Raw genomic sequence first — 16718 nt, forward strand, 5'->3', positions numbered from 1 at the left:
TGTACGATTTCTCTTAAATGACGATAGATAAATGGCTGGTTCTTTTTTTACTGACACCGGAGGCTCCTTGACTTTGACGTGAAGTGGAAAAATAATTTCTCTATTTTCATTTTGGACCTTTAATCCCAGAGAAATGGCCATAACTCAAAAACCGTTGAGGCCTAGACGCCATCTTGTTCGGGGCCAACTGCTCATTATGCCAAACCTACGCTCACCAAGTTTCGGCTTCGAAATATTTTACGTTTTGGAGATAAGGCCCCGTCGTGATTCGTGATGTTTTGTACAATTGCAATATGATTGCTTATGCCCTCTTGTGGGATTTTCCGGGACAGCGGAAAAATGACCAAAATTTGATTATTTTATAAAACGGAAACCGAATGTCCGAGAAAGTTTGTTTGATGACTTCCCAGTATGTCCGGCCCTACCGCACGGCCCGACGCCGACCGCGAATTTTACAAACGTTTTCGGACGTCTAGTAAGGGACCGTACATTTGCAATATGGACTTTCTCACTAACCATACAGCAAATGTCAAAATGTTCCCTCTTAAGCCCACCCGACACGCAGACGTCTCATCTAGCCATCAGCAAATGCAAATGCACTACACCAAATGCTAATAGTACTCGTTAAAACTCAAACGTTCATTAAAACACACATGCAGGGTACTGAATTAAAGCTACACTCGTGAATCTAGCCAACAAGTCAGATTATTAAAATGCTTTTCGGCGAAAGCATGAGAAGCTATTATCTGATAGCATGCAACACCCCAAAATACCTGAAGGCGACGTAAACAAAATAATTAGCGTAGCCGGCGCTACACAAATAGCAGAAATAAATTATAAAACATTCATTACCTTTGACGAGCTTCTTTGTTGGCACTCCTATATGTCCCATAAACATCACTATTGGGTCTTTTTTTCGATTAAATCGGTCCATATATACCCAAAATATCCATCTATGGAAACTGTGTGATTCAGAAAAAAACACTGTTTCAAAACGCAACGTCATTTTTTTAAATTAAAAAAGTCGACGATAAACTTTCACAAAACACTTCGAAATACTTTTGTAATCCAACTTTAGGTATTAGTAAACGTTAATAATCTATCAAATTGATCACAGGGCGATGTGTATTCAATAGCTCCAAGTCTTCAAATCATGTTCGGAAATCTCTCTTCCAAAACTTCCTGTCGGAGACCGGAAGGAATGGGCTCTCTCTAACTCGTTTGACCAAGAAACAACGGGCAGGCAATTGACAAGACTGGCGACATCGTGTGGAAGCTGTAGGACTTGCAATCTCAGCCCCATTTAATTTGGTGTCCCTTAAACAATACATGCAAGTGGCGCATTGATATTTTTTCCAGTTTTCAGTGATCAGTTTTTCTTGCGCTTTTCGATGAAACACACGCTCTGTTATAGTCACAGCCGTGATTTAACCAGTTTTAGAAACGTGAGAGTGTTTTCTATCCACACATACTAATCATATGCATATACTATATTCCTGGCATGAGTAGCAGGACGCTGAAATGTTGCGCGATTTTTAACAGAATGTTCAAAAAAGTAGCGGGTAGGCTTAACAGGTTTTAAGGTATGGAATGCCCTTAGACCCTTTTTTATTAATAAATTCAATCATTCATAAAATGTGTCTAAATTTGGGTTACAGCCTCACACGGTCAGGTAAACTCCTGTACCTATAAGACTGCATGTTTTGTCCATTCTATTTCTAGGTTCTCAGCAACACTTACCTTAGCTAGCAGATTTTAATGGGCTAATGAGATGCTCCATTAGACGTTACAGGTTAGGTACTGTTTGGTATAGCAGAGAAATTTTTCAACCAACCTTAACGATACTTCTTCAATTCCCGACAATTCTAAACTTCCATGTCTAGTTTCAAGGGGTTTGTTGTTTGCATTTAGAAAATGCTCTGTTATTAAATAAAAATGCTCCATGAAATAATCAAAAAATGTATACACTGTCATCTTGTCTATTTCAAATCTTCTCTCATTGATCAAGACAGGCGAATGTCTTCTATGGCATTATGGTGGTCCGAAAAAACATTGTGCATGCTACCACCTACTGTTTGAGGTGAAAACTGGGGAATTTTAATCCAGAAAAACACAGGGAAATGGGGAAACATACCCCTTTAGTCAGATTCAAGTGTCTGCTCCAATCCCTACAGGCTTTGGGGCTTGAGGGAAGTACAGACAATATTCCCCACAATGTTTCGGCAGTAAAGTCTTGGAGATCCAGAAACGTTTTTGCTGCATTTGCAATAATGTCAAGTTTCTTCAATTTCTTTTTAGTTTTACTTGTACAATTTATCACCTGTGCAATAAATGCAACAAAATTCAGCTTCTTCACATTCAGTACTTCAGGGTCCCTCAACTGATGAACAACACTTTCTGCAGGCTGCTGTGTATCCATTGCCATTTCTTCCTCATTTGAACTAGCTAGTTCTGCAATTTGCACTGTTTCTGCATAGGAGACCTGGTGGATAACCCAGATTCTTGCTACTTTGATCTCCTTCACCCTTAAAGGGCACTCCTGGAACTCGGGAACTGGGTTCCCACAATTGTGGCACAGTGTATTTACTGACTCTTCCACAACATATTTATTCCGTCTGGACAAACTCTTTACATTTAACACACTGCAAAGGTCTGTTCACATAAGCTCTCACTGCGTATCTCATATACACCAGCTTTTCATGTGTTAGAGGATATTCTTCATCAAATAGCAATAACACCGGTAGGCTTTCCACTTTCCTTCCATTCACCATACGGTTCAATCAATGTGCCTCCACTATTCCTGGTACTTTAGATTTTCAGCCTCCATTTCCACCGCGACACCAGAGATGACACCTTTACTGGTGGCCTGTTCTGAAGGTCAAAGCGTTCTACTTCACACCAATAATTCCAAGAGACAATGCACTTTTCTTTTGTTCTTCTGGACATACAATACATCAACACCCTATCACTCCTGGTCACTTTGATTGACTCCACCTTTCACAGTGCATCCTCCACCATCTCCTTGACTGCAAAAGGATCTCCCAAAAACACATCCTTACCCATGAAATGTATTCCAACAAGGAATGAAGCATTATTAGACCGAGGCCTATCTTCATTAACAACTTTAGCCCGTTTTGCACCAGTCTTCAATGTTATAGTTTTCCACTCATGTCCATTAACTTTACTCAACGCGATATCCGATTCAAACAGTGCTTCTGCCATCATCACTTGTTATTCGTCCGCAGGTGGGTCATCATGACATGCAGCACTTTGGGGTGGACACCCACCTGTCTCAATCAATGAGAGGAGATTTGAAATAGACAAGATGGCAATGTACACATCGTTGGACTACTTCAAGGAGCAAAACATTTATTTTATTTAATAATGGAGCATGTTCTTAATTCCAACAAACCCCCGGCAACTAGACATGAACGTTTAGAAAACGATGATTATCTTCCACGTCAGGAATTGAGGAAGTATCGAAAAGGTTAAGGTTGGTCGAAGATTCTCTGTCCTACGCCAAACAGTACCTATCTAATAATACCTATCAGCCAGCTGGAACAGAGTAATGGTCTGACTAGGCAATATTTTGAATAGCTACACGTACCTTGGGGTCCATCCAGCTTGGCTTTCTTCACTGTGAAAACAGAGGAACAGAGTCACAAAGGGCAACACCATATCTTGACAGAACTCTTACATAAAGAACATAACAGGCTGGATTAATTTTCCTGTTTTGTGGGTAGTTCCGAGTCTCACTTTGGTTAATTTCTCTGGATCCCCATTAAGCATCCACTCTTGGGGTCAATACATACATTAAACTATTGTTGTGAATTCTCCAAGGAAATATCAAAACCAACTCATCAAAGTGGCCAAATGCTCAATAAAAATCAGACACTTTAGCATGCCTCATGGACAAAAGTGAGTTATTTCCTTGTTTGTACCTTACTTTGTTTTCACTGCTCTTTTGCTTGGCATATGCTAGTAGCATTTAGTCCATTTAAGTCTATATGTGATTATAGTATTGGCACTTTTTGTTGTCTAATAATTAGTCCTTTTCAACCCCATACCATTTCTAATAACAATCATACGCGTCGACAGAAACAATAATATATACAGCAAGACACACCTTATATACCCACATCGAGGAATACGTTTGCCTTTGACTTAGAAGCTTTAAAAAAAAAAACTAAAACTCTGCTGAAAACAAACACAGATGAAGGCTTTCATATGTGTCACTGCTTGACATTTGGGGAGATTTTACACACAGTACACATTGTTGTGGGACAAAATGAGCCAGCAACCCTGTGGTTATAGGACAACTGCACTACCCCAGTGACAACTCCTGGCAGAGGCTTTAGCGCACCCACAGACTGCATTCTAAATGACACCTAATTTAACTTTGTCCTAAGTAGCACCCTATTTCACTTCAAAAGGGAACTACTTTTGACCAAAGACCTTTGGGCCTTGGTAAAAAGTACTGCACTATATAGCGAATAGGGAGACATTTGGGACTCTGCCATAGGAGGTTACACTAGTATGACTGGCCTGTTGTGTTTTATCAGTGTGGTGTTGCAGTAGATACAGAAGATGGTGGTGATGCTGATTTTTTTGAATGCATAGGCTTTACTTGTCTTGTTACCCTGCAGTCAATGCAAGCGTACACTGTTTGGCGTACACTGTGCAAAACAGATTTAAGCCTAACTTTCAATAAAGTTTTCAACAAAAATATATTCGACATCAATCTCCATGGACCTCATTTATCAACAGTGCATACGTTTCATAATAAAAACTGGCGTGCGTGGGCCACATTACTAGGATTTATCAAAATGTCACACACAACATATATGCATGTTTTCATTGATAAATCACAGCCATATCATATTTGTGTGCTCGTGAACTAGCGCTACAACCCTGCCTGGAAAACCCCTTCCATTAACCTTTTATGGTAACAAAAATACCCCCATTTGCTGTATGATTTGGAAATGTTGCAACTGGACCATAGCCATTTCTATAAGAAAGCAGAAAAGAGTATGGGCAGAATGTTTTCATCTTTTGCAGTGACTTAAAAAAAATGCATGTTGCCTATAACGAGTGCCAAATACTGGACTCATTCTGCAAGATTGATTGTCTATTTAACAAATATTGCACAACTGTCATAGACTATGCCGGTCTATTTAGTTGAGCATGGTTGGCTATTGAATGAGCGATGAATAAATGGTAGCCTAATATTTGTTGTGGAGTTGGAATTAACCAGTCATGTCAGAAAATGAGAGACATGCCACGCAATATGATTATGATTTAGGTCTATATAATGAAAGTAAAATAAATATATTAGGTGACATTCTGCTATATGACCTTATCAACGGCAAATGCAGCTTTTTGTCATTAGGCCTACGTTTTAATGTTTTTATTAGCCTACCACTATTATAATTCCTGTGCATCAAACACCTCGATTTCCCCCCCAAAATGTGGTTTCTAAACAGTTTCCACTACAAGTTGTGCGTATGCATGGTCTGAGATTTGCGTGAAGATGCACACTTTCCTGTCAAGTTCAAAATGTATAAATACCAACCTTTGAGCAAAACTGGCACATGCAAGGTTTAGAGTATTTTTTTGTACCTTTTTATAAATGAGGTCCCAGGGTTGTTTAGATGAAAGCTATAATGCCAAATGTGTTGTTTTTGTAATAATGAAACAGGGAAGCACCAGTGACTCGGTCAATAAAAAAAGTTAAATGAAGCAGATGCTAAACTCCAGGACTGTTTTGCTACACAGACTGGGATATGTTCTGGGATTCTTCCGATGGCATTGAGTACATCACATCAGTCACTGGCTTCATCAATAAGTGTGTCGATGACGTCGTCCCCACAGAGACAGTATGTACATACCAGAAGCCATGGATTACAGGCAAAATCCGCACTGAGCTAAAGGGTAGAGTTGCCGCTTTCAAGGAGCGGGACTCTAACCTGGTAGCTTATAACAAATCCTGCTATGCCCTCCGACGAACCATCAAACAGGCAAAGCGTCAATACAGGACCAAGATTGAGTCGCACTACACCGGCTACGATGCTCGTCGGATGTGGCAGGGCTTGCAAACTATTACAGACTACAAAGAGAAGCACAGCCGCGAGCTGCCCAGTGACACAAGCCTACCAGACAAGCTAAATCACTTCTATGCTCGCTTCGAGGCAAGCAACACTAAGGCATGCATGAGAGCATCAGCAGTTCTAGACGACTGTGTGATCACGCTCTCCATAGCTGATGTGAGTAAGACCTTTTAACAGGTCAACATTCACAAGGCCGCAGGGCCAGACGGTTTACCAGAACGTGTACTCAGAGCATGCGCTGACCAAATGGCAAGTGTCTTCACTGGCATTTTCAACCTCACTCTGACTGAGTCTGTAATACCAACATGTTTCAAGCACACCACCATAGTATCTGTGCCCAAGAATACTAAATGACTACTGACCAGTAGCACTCATGTCTATAGCCATGAAGTGCTTTGAAAGAATGGTAATGGCTCACATCAACACCATTATCCCAGAAACCCTAGACCCACTCCAATTTGCATACCGCCCCAACAGATCCACAGATGATGCAATCTCTATTGCACTCAACACTACCCTTTCCCACCTGGACAAAAGGAACACCTATGTGAGAATGCTATTCATTGACTACAGCTCAGAGTTCAACACCATAGTGTCCTTAAAGCTAATCACTAAGCTAAGGACCCTGGGACTAAACACCTCCCTCGGCAACTGGATCCTGAACTTCCTGATGGGCCGCCCCCAGGTGGTAAGGGTAGGTAACAACACATCTGCTACGCTGATCCTCAACACTGGAGCCCCTCAGGGGTGCGTGCTCAGTCCCCTCCTGTACTCCCTGTTCACTCATGACTGCATGGCCAGGCACGACTCCAACACCATCATTAAGTTTGCAGATAACACAACAGTGGTAGGCCTGATCACTGACAACAATGAGACAGCCTTTAGGAAGACCTGGCCGTGCAGTGCCAGGACAACAACCTCTCCCTCAACATGATCAAGACAAAGGAGATGATTTTGGACTACAGGAAAAGGAGGACCGAGCACGCCCCCATTCTCATCGACGGGGCTGTAGTGGAGCAGGTTGAGAGCTTCAAGTTCCTCGGTGTCCACATCACCAACAAACTATCATGGTCCAAACACACCAAGACAGTCGTGAAGAGGGCACGACAAAGCCTATTCTCCCTCAGGAAATTAAAGAAATTTGACATGGGTCCTCAGATCCTCAAAAAGTTTGACAGCTGCACCATTGAGAGCATACTGACTGGATGCATCACTGCCTGGTATGGCAACTGCTCGGCCTCTGACCGCAAGGCCCTACAGAGGGTAGTTCGTACAGCCTAGTACATCACTGGGGCCAAGCTTCCTGCCATCCAGAACATCTTTACCAGGCAGTGTCAGAGGAAGGCATAAAAATCAAAGTCTCCAGCCACCCTAGTCATAGACTGTTCTCTTTGCTACTGCACGGCAAGTGGTACCGAAGCACGTCTAGGTCCAAAAGGCTTTTTAACAGCTTCTACCCCCAATCCATAAGACTCCTGAACAGCTAATCAAATGGCTACCCAAACTATTTGCACCCCCCTCCCCTTTACACTGCTGCTACTCCGTTTATTATCTATGCATAGTCACTTTAACTCTACCTACATGTACATATTACCTCGACTAACCGGTGCCCCCGCACATTGACTCTGTACCAGTATCCCCCTGTATATAGCCTCGCTATTGTTATTTTACTGCTGCTCTTTAATTACTTGTCACTTCAATTTTTTACTTATCTATTTTTACTTAAAGAAATTGAACCAACTTGTGCTGAAGGATACCTCTGTCATTCAGCCAGTTCAGGAACAAATAACAATCATTTGAAAGATTGGCCAATAGGCCTATGACTATGTGGTACAGCTATTTGTAGGCTATAGCCTAATGTAAATACATATAGCTTAATATCATTGCACTGTTTGCAAGGAGAGCTTTAGTTTCATAAATAAACGTTGATTTGATTAGCTTGAATACATGGTTACAATATACCTTATTACAGAATAAAAGAAAACAGAGGAACTATCAATTCATTGAATTTATTTGCATAGATTAAACATGCTATCAAATCGATTGACCAAGTAGTGAAATCATAGTCACACACCTCATGTAGCCTAGCTCATAGGCCTATATGTTTTGATAAGGTTTGTATCGCAACTGAAGTGGCCAAATAACTTCTTAAAATGAAGCACATTAATCCACTTTACAACCGGTGTAGAGCCTAACTGGTAGACATAGGCGGTGCGTGAGTTTCAAGTTTGGGGAAGATCATTTTCACCATAATTTTTTTAACCTTTTATAATAAAGCATTACATGCATTTTCGCATTTGCGGTCCCTTTTGAGAAGTGTTTTCCAGATAATTGATTGCCTTTTGGAACATTCGCACTTGTAGCCTACTGCTGTGTGCACATTGCTGCGCTTATAATGTGAAGAAATAACCTAATAATTGATCAACATTTTAAACTAAACATTCTGTTCTGTTGCATCAGCCTCATTGCTTTTAAAATGTTTTTAAGCTAAATCTGGACTGCTCTTCTAACATCTTCAATAGACGCCTCAGAATTTTATAAGAGGGACTCGCGCAGTTGCGTCCCCGATATCAGTCTTCGAGCCTACTTCTTAGCTGAGATGTCTGTGAGAAGGACCCGATAACGTGACATGCATTGGCTAATAAGAATTGAAATATCTGAGAGAGCCATGTGAGTGAGAGGTGCTTCGGAGCACGGCAGCCGGGATAACGGAATAATTATTATATTCAGCCCAAGGACACAATGGTCACTTTGGCATGGATTTTTGAGGGGGCATTATGGCCACACAAGGAGCATGCCGCCGGGAAATTCGAGACCTGATGAGAATATCATCAACTTCTTTTCAAATTGTAAATGACAGACTGATTAAGGGCGCGCAGCCTGCACAAACAAGAGCTCATGCCTTTCATGCAACTTTTTTCAAATCATCATTGGTCATATCATGCAGCCTTAGAATGTATTCAAAAATAAAACGTATAGCCCAACGTTTGTAGAACTACTAAAGGTGCATAAATAACTCTAAATTAAGCATATAGGAGTTTCTATTTCTTTGTTAACCGCTCAACACAGAATAGCCGCATGTGCGCACTTCCTTGGAAATCGTTTGGAGAAAATATCCTTTATTTAATTCAGCTATTTTCAATTGTATTCTTCATAATATAAAATAATTCCACAAAATTATAAAATTAACTAGTGTAGCCCACAGCCATATGGCATAGATATATGAGGGCCTAACAAGGACAACTCACAGTATGCTATTCTGTTCTTCTGAATTAAACTACAGTTTCTTCATATCATGTTTCTTTAGACCTGTCTAAAATAAAATAAAAAATGGATTTATTGTGATGGTGTAGGCTATATTACAGGGATTTATTAGACTTTTTAAAGGGTAGATGTTCCAAAGGTCTGCATCAGTGGCTTGTAGACTGTGTGGAAGACACAAGATGCTAAGAGTGTTTATTTTAATGAACAGTCAATTACCACGAGACCAGTCCGTTTTATGAACATCAAGGCAGACACATGGTGAATTTGTATCCTATATCTTGTTGGTGTGATAAGGTTCATGCGGCTAAACCCCCACTCAGTTAAGTACAGTTAAGCAGTGGTCTCAGCTCACGTGGAACCTGTTCTCCCCAACTGTCAACAAAGTCCCTAAAGCCATTGATGGTGGAGGAGCACGGGAGTGAGAAGCGTTGGCACGGGATGTGAATGCCTTCTTCCCCGAATCCCAGAGGGAAAGGCTCTGGCCAACTCTCGCGCTCCAGGATGTTTGCCTGACCTACCAGGTGTGTGTACTCGGGACTGTGCTGCAGCCTGATCCGTTCCAGGCGTGCCTTTTTATAAGGCTGGATAAGAACTGCTGGTGATTGAGTGTGACAATTTTTTTATTTTCACTGAGGGAGTTTTACCCCTCTTCCAGCCACTGCACCTTCCAGGGTTCTTGTACCTGGCCTTTCTCTTAGTCCCTTTAAAGAGCGAATGAGTTTGTCAAGCCTCCAATGTGGTCAAGCCTCCAATGGGCCTTCGAGTGCACACACGTAGCCTACAGTTCATCATTTCTGCCACTGCCAGAGAGAAGACGAGGGAAGAAACCACTATAAACCTACCTCTAGGCTGCTATACATATTTATTTAGTTAGTCATTCTATCGTTTTTCATGGAACTTGTGGTAATTAAATGTAATTGACAGAAATAGTTTTACCAGCTCTGTGTAATCTCAAAATCAAAAAAGTGAGGGAGTTCTGCTCCCCCGTGTTCTGGCAGCATTACACCCAACTCTACTGTACAGAGATTAGTACAGTAGAGTTCTGTACCGTAGAGTATACTTCAGTACAGGAGGTTGGTGGCACCCTAATTAGGTTGTGGTAATGGTTTTGAGTGAAATAAGTGGAAGGGTATCAAATACACCAAACACATGGTTTCCATCTGTTTGATGCTATTCCATTTGCTCCATTCCAGACATTATTATGAGCTGTCCTCCCCTCAGCAGCCTCCACTGTTCAGCACAATACTGCCCTATTCTCTACTTTTATTTACTGTACTGTGCTGTCTGGGGGAGGGCTTGTCCAGACTGTTTTCACGCCCTTGCTTCGACCACCACGTGACAGAAAGGGAAAGAAAACAATTATTAGCTGAATATAACAGTATGCCAGTGGAAGGGAGGAAAGTAGCAAGTGACCAACTATGAATCCCCATTGTAGACAATTGTTGCAGTCATTCTGTTACAGATTTTTTGGGTCATTCTGTTACCAACTTGGTAAAATCACTTAATATATCATAAACCAAATTGTTATCAGTAAAAACACTAAATAATTGGTATGTCTACCTTAACTTGTTAATTCTGTGAACTTCCATTATCCTCCCTCCTCACAAGGGAGAGAAATTTGAAAATACATTTTTGGTAACAGAATGACAAGACACCATGCAATATTTCTTAAACTAACATACGGCACATTTCTGGTAAAGTAAATATAAGTGTTGATATTAGATGGCAGGGGTGTTTACTTCAACATGATTGTGTTTTGATGTATTTTTAATACTTAAGACTTTTTCTGCTAGATGTTTTTGGAAACACCTTTGCCATCTGTTTGATCAGAAATCAAAGCCTTTGCTTACATTTTATGTTGAAAAATGTATACGGTGCATTCGGAAAGTATTCCCCTTCACTTCTTCCACATTTTGTTACCTTATAGCCTTATTCTAAAATGGATTAAATTTAAAAAATGTTCCTCATCAATCTACACACAATACCCCATAATGACAAAGTGAAAACAGGTTTTTATAAATGTTTGCACATTTATAAAAAATAAAAACAGAAATACCTTATTTATATAAGTATTCAGACCCTTTGCTATGAGACTCGAAATTGAGCATAGGTGCATCCTGTTTCCATTGATCATCCTTGAGATGTTTCTACAACTTGGAGTCCACTTGTGGTAAATTCAATTGATTGGATGTGATTTGGAAAGGCACACACCTGTCTACATAAGGTCCCACAGTTGACGGTGCATGTCAGAGCAAAATCCAAGGAAGAGCTCCGAGACAGGATTGTGTCGAAGCACAGATCTGGGGAAGGGCACCAAAACATTTCTGCAGCATTGAAGGTCCCGAAATGGCCATCATTCTTTAATGGAAGAAGTTTGGAACCACCAAAACACTTCCTAGAGCTGGCCGCCCAGCCAAAATGAGCAATTAGGGGAGAAAGGCCTTGGTCAGGGAGGTGACCAAGAACCCGATGGTCACTGACAGAGCTCCAGAGTTCCTCTGTGGAGTTGTGAGAACATTCCAGAAGGACAACCATCTCTGCAGCACTCCACCAATCAAGCCTTTATGGTAGAGTGACCAGGCGGAAACAACTCCTCAGTAAAAGGCACATGACTGCCTGCTTGGAGTTTGCAAAAAGGGACCTAAAGGACTCTCAGACCATGGGAAACAAGATTTTCTGGTCTGATGAAACCAAGATTGAACTCTTTGACCTGAATGCCAAGAGTGGAGACTGTTATAGCAGCAAAGAGGGGACCAACTCCATACTAATGCCCATGATTTTGGAATGAGATGTTCAACGAGCAAGTGTCCACATACTTTTGGTCATGTAGTGTACATGGAAATCCTCAACTATACACTATAAATTCCTGTTGTCCTATTCTGAGAGTGCGGGTTGAATACCTTTTGTGGCTCTGTCTCTATAAAGCCCACTCTCTCCCTCTGCAGTACTTTTTAAACAGCTCTGATGTAACTGAAGCCTTAGTTAATGCCCCACACTCTCACCACACACACACACACACACATTCTCTCTCTATATGGCAGGGCCTGTGTAGCCTACAAACACACACGCAATCACAGTGCATCCCACAGCGAGTTTTAAAATTCAACAACCCTCACCTGCACAGCTGATAATACTCAATACAGGCCTGTTTGGACAAAGTCTCCATGACAACGGACAAAAGGGGACGATGTGTGAAATTCCCTGACTAAGCGAGAGAAGAGGCATTACACACTGAACTAGTGATGAGAGTCTTACTGGAATACCAATGAAGTTACTGTATTATTAGATTGCACAGAGGTTGAAGCATCTGTGCCTGCCTGTAGTTACAAACAGAGAAAATCCTGTTGTGTTGAAGAACTTAAGCTATTCTGTATCTCCTTCAACACTTTGTTGGCTGAACATCTGAAATAGATCCAGTTCATTTTCAAACCCTAAATGAATATCCAAATGCTATACCCATTGTAACTCTGCCAGGCAGCACTGCAAATTAAACCATTCAAGAATCAAATAAATTGCCTCTTCATCACTGGAAACACATGTCTAATTGTAGCAGCAGATGAGAACAGACCACTAGCTGATTGTGTTCCAGCAGGACTAGAAACGGCTCAGGCAATATATCAGTACGTGAGAAAGATCAATGGGAAATAGATTTAATTGCAGAAAGGCATGGAGCTAATGCTTAATAATAGTTCTGAATCATGCCCATGTAAATTATTAAGGAAGGAACCTACGCTCAAACAATATACGTGCACGCACATGCACATTTACACACACACATGCATGCATGCCTAATGACACACATACATTATACACACACACACACACACACACACAATACACTAATCAATACAGTATAATTTATACAGCAAGAATATCGGTTCAACAGGTACAGCAAGCTCTATAAGTAGATTTGGAAAATATCGGGGAGTGAGTTTGCCAGAATAAACTTGTTTTAAACACCAAGTAAACCAAGGTTATGTTGGTCTGTTCCACCAGGAAAAGGCCAACACAGCATGGGATACAATTAAGTATGAGGGGATACAAATTGAGGAAGTGGCAGAAACCAAACTACTAGGAGTGCAGCTACACAACTGCTTACCATGGTCGTCTCAAATAACTCATCAATGTATAAAAATTTAAAAAATATTAAAACGGCATGCATGATCAGAAGGATAGCTAAATATTTACCGGGAAAAATTCTTAGGCAAATAACCCAAGCATTAATTGGGAGTCAGGTAAACTACTGTTCTGTGGTCTGGGGAAATGCATTAGCAAGTGAAATTAGGAGGCTGCAGATTGCACAGAACAAAGCAGCAAGGATTGTTTTAAGGTGGAGATCTGGTTCTTCTGTTGTAGTCATGTTCAATGCTCTTGGTTGGTCATCAATCAACAAGATAATTGAAGAAAAAAAACATGCTTATTTTATTTCATAATATACACAATTTAAAACGGCCAAACTCTATTCACAACAGGATTCAGTTGGTAAGAGACAGACATTTAGTAAATACTAGGAATAGATTGTCCACCATCTGTGTCATTCAGACAGAAAAGAGAAATAGAAAAATAACATTTTTATTTAGAGCAATAAAGAAATGTAATAATTTATCTGAGCAAACCAGAAATCTTCCAATATACAAATTACAACAATACTTTAAAACCATTTAAATATAATACATAGGAAAGTTGTGCTGGACTATGGTAGATGAAGAATCAATCCATCTTTTTAGACTGTTAGAGTATTTATCTGGTCAATATATTATGTCTGTTTGTAACAGTGTGTTATATGTGAAAATGTGATTGTATTATAAATTGTATTTTAATGTTAAAGGACTCTTGGAAGATTAGTCCAAATGAGGACTAAAATAGATCCTAATAAAATCAAATGAAGTCAATCAATGGCAATTTTCACAAAGTGTTGCAATGGATGGGTGCATTCAAACAAAACTGTTTATAGCAGTGGTTTCCCAAACAGTTTTATTTTGTTACCCATCAGTTTTCCTAATATTCACCAAGTAAAACACAACTCTTTGTAAGACAGAAAACGATGCCTATTTCTACCAAGAATCGAACCCAGAACGACAGCATAATTTGGCCTGACATCCCTGGTCTGTACTATCACCAGCTTTTATGTACTTACACTAATTACGCAATCGGAATTGCATTATGGGTCCCTGATCTGTACTACACAGTAGAGGTCGACCGATTAATCGGAAGGGCCGATTAATTAGAGCCGATTTCAAGTTTTCATAACAATCGTAAATCTGTGTTTTTGGACGCCGATTTTGCCTATTATTATTATTTTTAACACCTTTATTTAACTAGGCAAGTCAGTTAAGAACACATTCTTATTTCCAATGACGGCCTAGGAACGGTGGGTTAACTGCCTTGTTCAGGGGCAGAATTACTGATTTTTTCCTTGAATCTGGGATTCAATCTTGCAACCTTACGGTTAACTAGTCCAACGCTCTAACCACCTGCCTCTTATTGCACTCCACGAGGAGCCTGCCTGTTACGCGAATGCAGTAGAAGCCAAGGTAAGTTGCTAGCTAGCATTAAACTTATCTTATAAAAACAATCAATCAATCATAATCACTAGTTAACTACACATGGTTGATGATATTACTAGTTTATCTAGCGTGTCCTGCTTTGCATATAATCGATACAACGCAGGGGGATGATTTAACAAAAGCGCATTTGCAAAAAAGCACAATCGTTGCCCGACTGTACCTAACCATAAACACCAATGCCTTTCTTAAAATCAATACACAGAAGTTTATATTTTTTAACCTGCATATTTAGCTAAAAGAAATCCAGGTTAGCAGGCAATATTAACCAGGTGAAATTGTCACTTCTCTTGCGTTCATTGCACGCAGAGTCAGGGTATATGCAACAGTTTGGGCAACCTGGCTCATTGCGAACTAATTTGCCAGACTTTTACGTAATTATGACATAACATTGAAGGTTGTACAATGTAACTCGAATATTTAGACTTATGGATGCCACCTGTTAGATAAAATACGGAACGGTTCCATATTTCACTGAAATACTAAACATTTTGTTTTCGAAATGATAGTTTACGGATTCAACCATATTAATGACCAAAGGCTCGTATTTCTGTGTGTTATTATGTTATAATTAAGTCTATGATTTGATATTTGATAGAGCAGTCTGAGCGATGGTAGGCAGCAGCAGGCTCGTAAGCATTCATTCAAACAGCACTTTCGTGCGTGTTGTCAGCAGCTCTTCACAAGCACAGCGCCGTTTATGACTTCAAGCCTATCAACTCCCGAGATTAGGCTGGTGTAACCTATGTGAAATGGCTAGCTAGTTAGCGGGGTGTGGCGTATATCGTTTCAAAATTCACTCACTTTGAGACTTAAAAAAACAGCAGCTACTTTGCTGTTATTCTGGCTGCACTTTTAGACATGACTGTAAGTGAGCTGTAGTTGAATATGTTAGTAACCTCGACTTTGTCTTGGGCCTAACAACGCCCGCTCCAGTACTGTATATACTCCAAACACCAGCTTCTCGGGTACTATCACTTGAGTACAGTACATTATACTGTGCTCTACTGTATTTGGACTGAACTCTACTCTATTTTTCTTTTCTTTACTGTACTGTGCTGTCCAAACTTGTGAAACATAGATATCTATGATTGGTCCAGATTTGCACCGTTCACCAATCATGGACGTTTATGTTTGGGCCAAATCAAGGCCAGTCCGGACAACAACAAAAAAATAGATGTCTGTTGTTGTTGAAATTAAGGCAAGGGTGGACTGACCAAATGTCAACTACTTTTCAATGTCCGTGGATGTCCGGTGTCGGTCTGTGCTGATTACAAGTAAATGGAAATAGAAAGGGCTCATGGGTAGGTGTCAGTAAGGGAGAGTTAACATTAGCTGGAGTGAGATGAGAGAGGGAGGGAGGGGTTGTCTAGACTGTTTTCACACACTCGCTTTGACCACCAGACTAATTGGAAGGTCTACCTTTTACTTGTGTGAACTTTCATTATCCTCCTCATGAGGGAGAGAAATGAGAAAATATCTTAAAGGTATGTGGGTTTTTGATAATGGAATTACAAGGCACAAGACAATGTTTCTTAAATTTACAGAAGGCAAATAATTTCTCAAACTAAATAAGTGTTACTGGTGATATTAGTTGGCAGGGTCTTAACTTCAACACTGTGTTTAAATGTAGTATTTCTAATAACTTTTGAGACTAGTTGACGTTTTCTTAAGACTCCTTTTCCATCTATTGAAGCAGAAATCAAAGCCATTACTTAAGTCAATTTTTTAAGATGGAAAATGGTTGAAAAATGTGCCTGCCTTCATTTCCCCAAAATATAAA

General features: G+C 40.3%; 1 protein-coding gene across 1 annotated transcript in view; it reads right to left on the reverse strand.

The window, feature by feature from the left end:
• LOC112246888 (protein unc-13 homolog A-like) overlaps nucleotides 1-16718 on the reverse strand; it is a 101497-nt gene that overhangs the window by 80580 nt on the left and 4199 nt on the right. Inside the window, exon 2 of the mRNA XM_042308347.1 lies at nucleotides 3608-3637. Coding sequence (XP_042164281.1) covers nucleotides 3608-3637 — 30 coding nt within the window. The remainder of the gene's footprint in view (nucleotides 1-3607; nucleotides 3638-16718) is intronic.

The sequence above is a fragment of the Oncorhynchus tshawytscha genome, linkage group LG28, assembly GCF_018296145.1.
Source record: "Oncorhynchus tshawytscha isolate Ot180627B linkage group LG28, Otsh_v2.0, whole genome shotgun sequence".
Taxonomy (NCBI): Eukaryota; Metazoa; Chordata; class Actinopteri; order Salmoniformes; family Salmonidae; genus Oncorhynchus; species Oncorhynchus tshawytscha.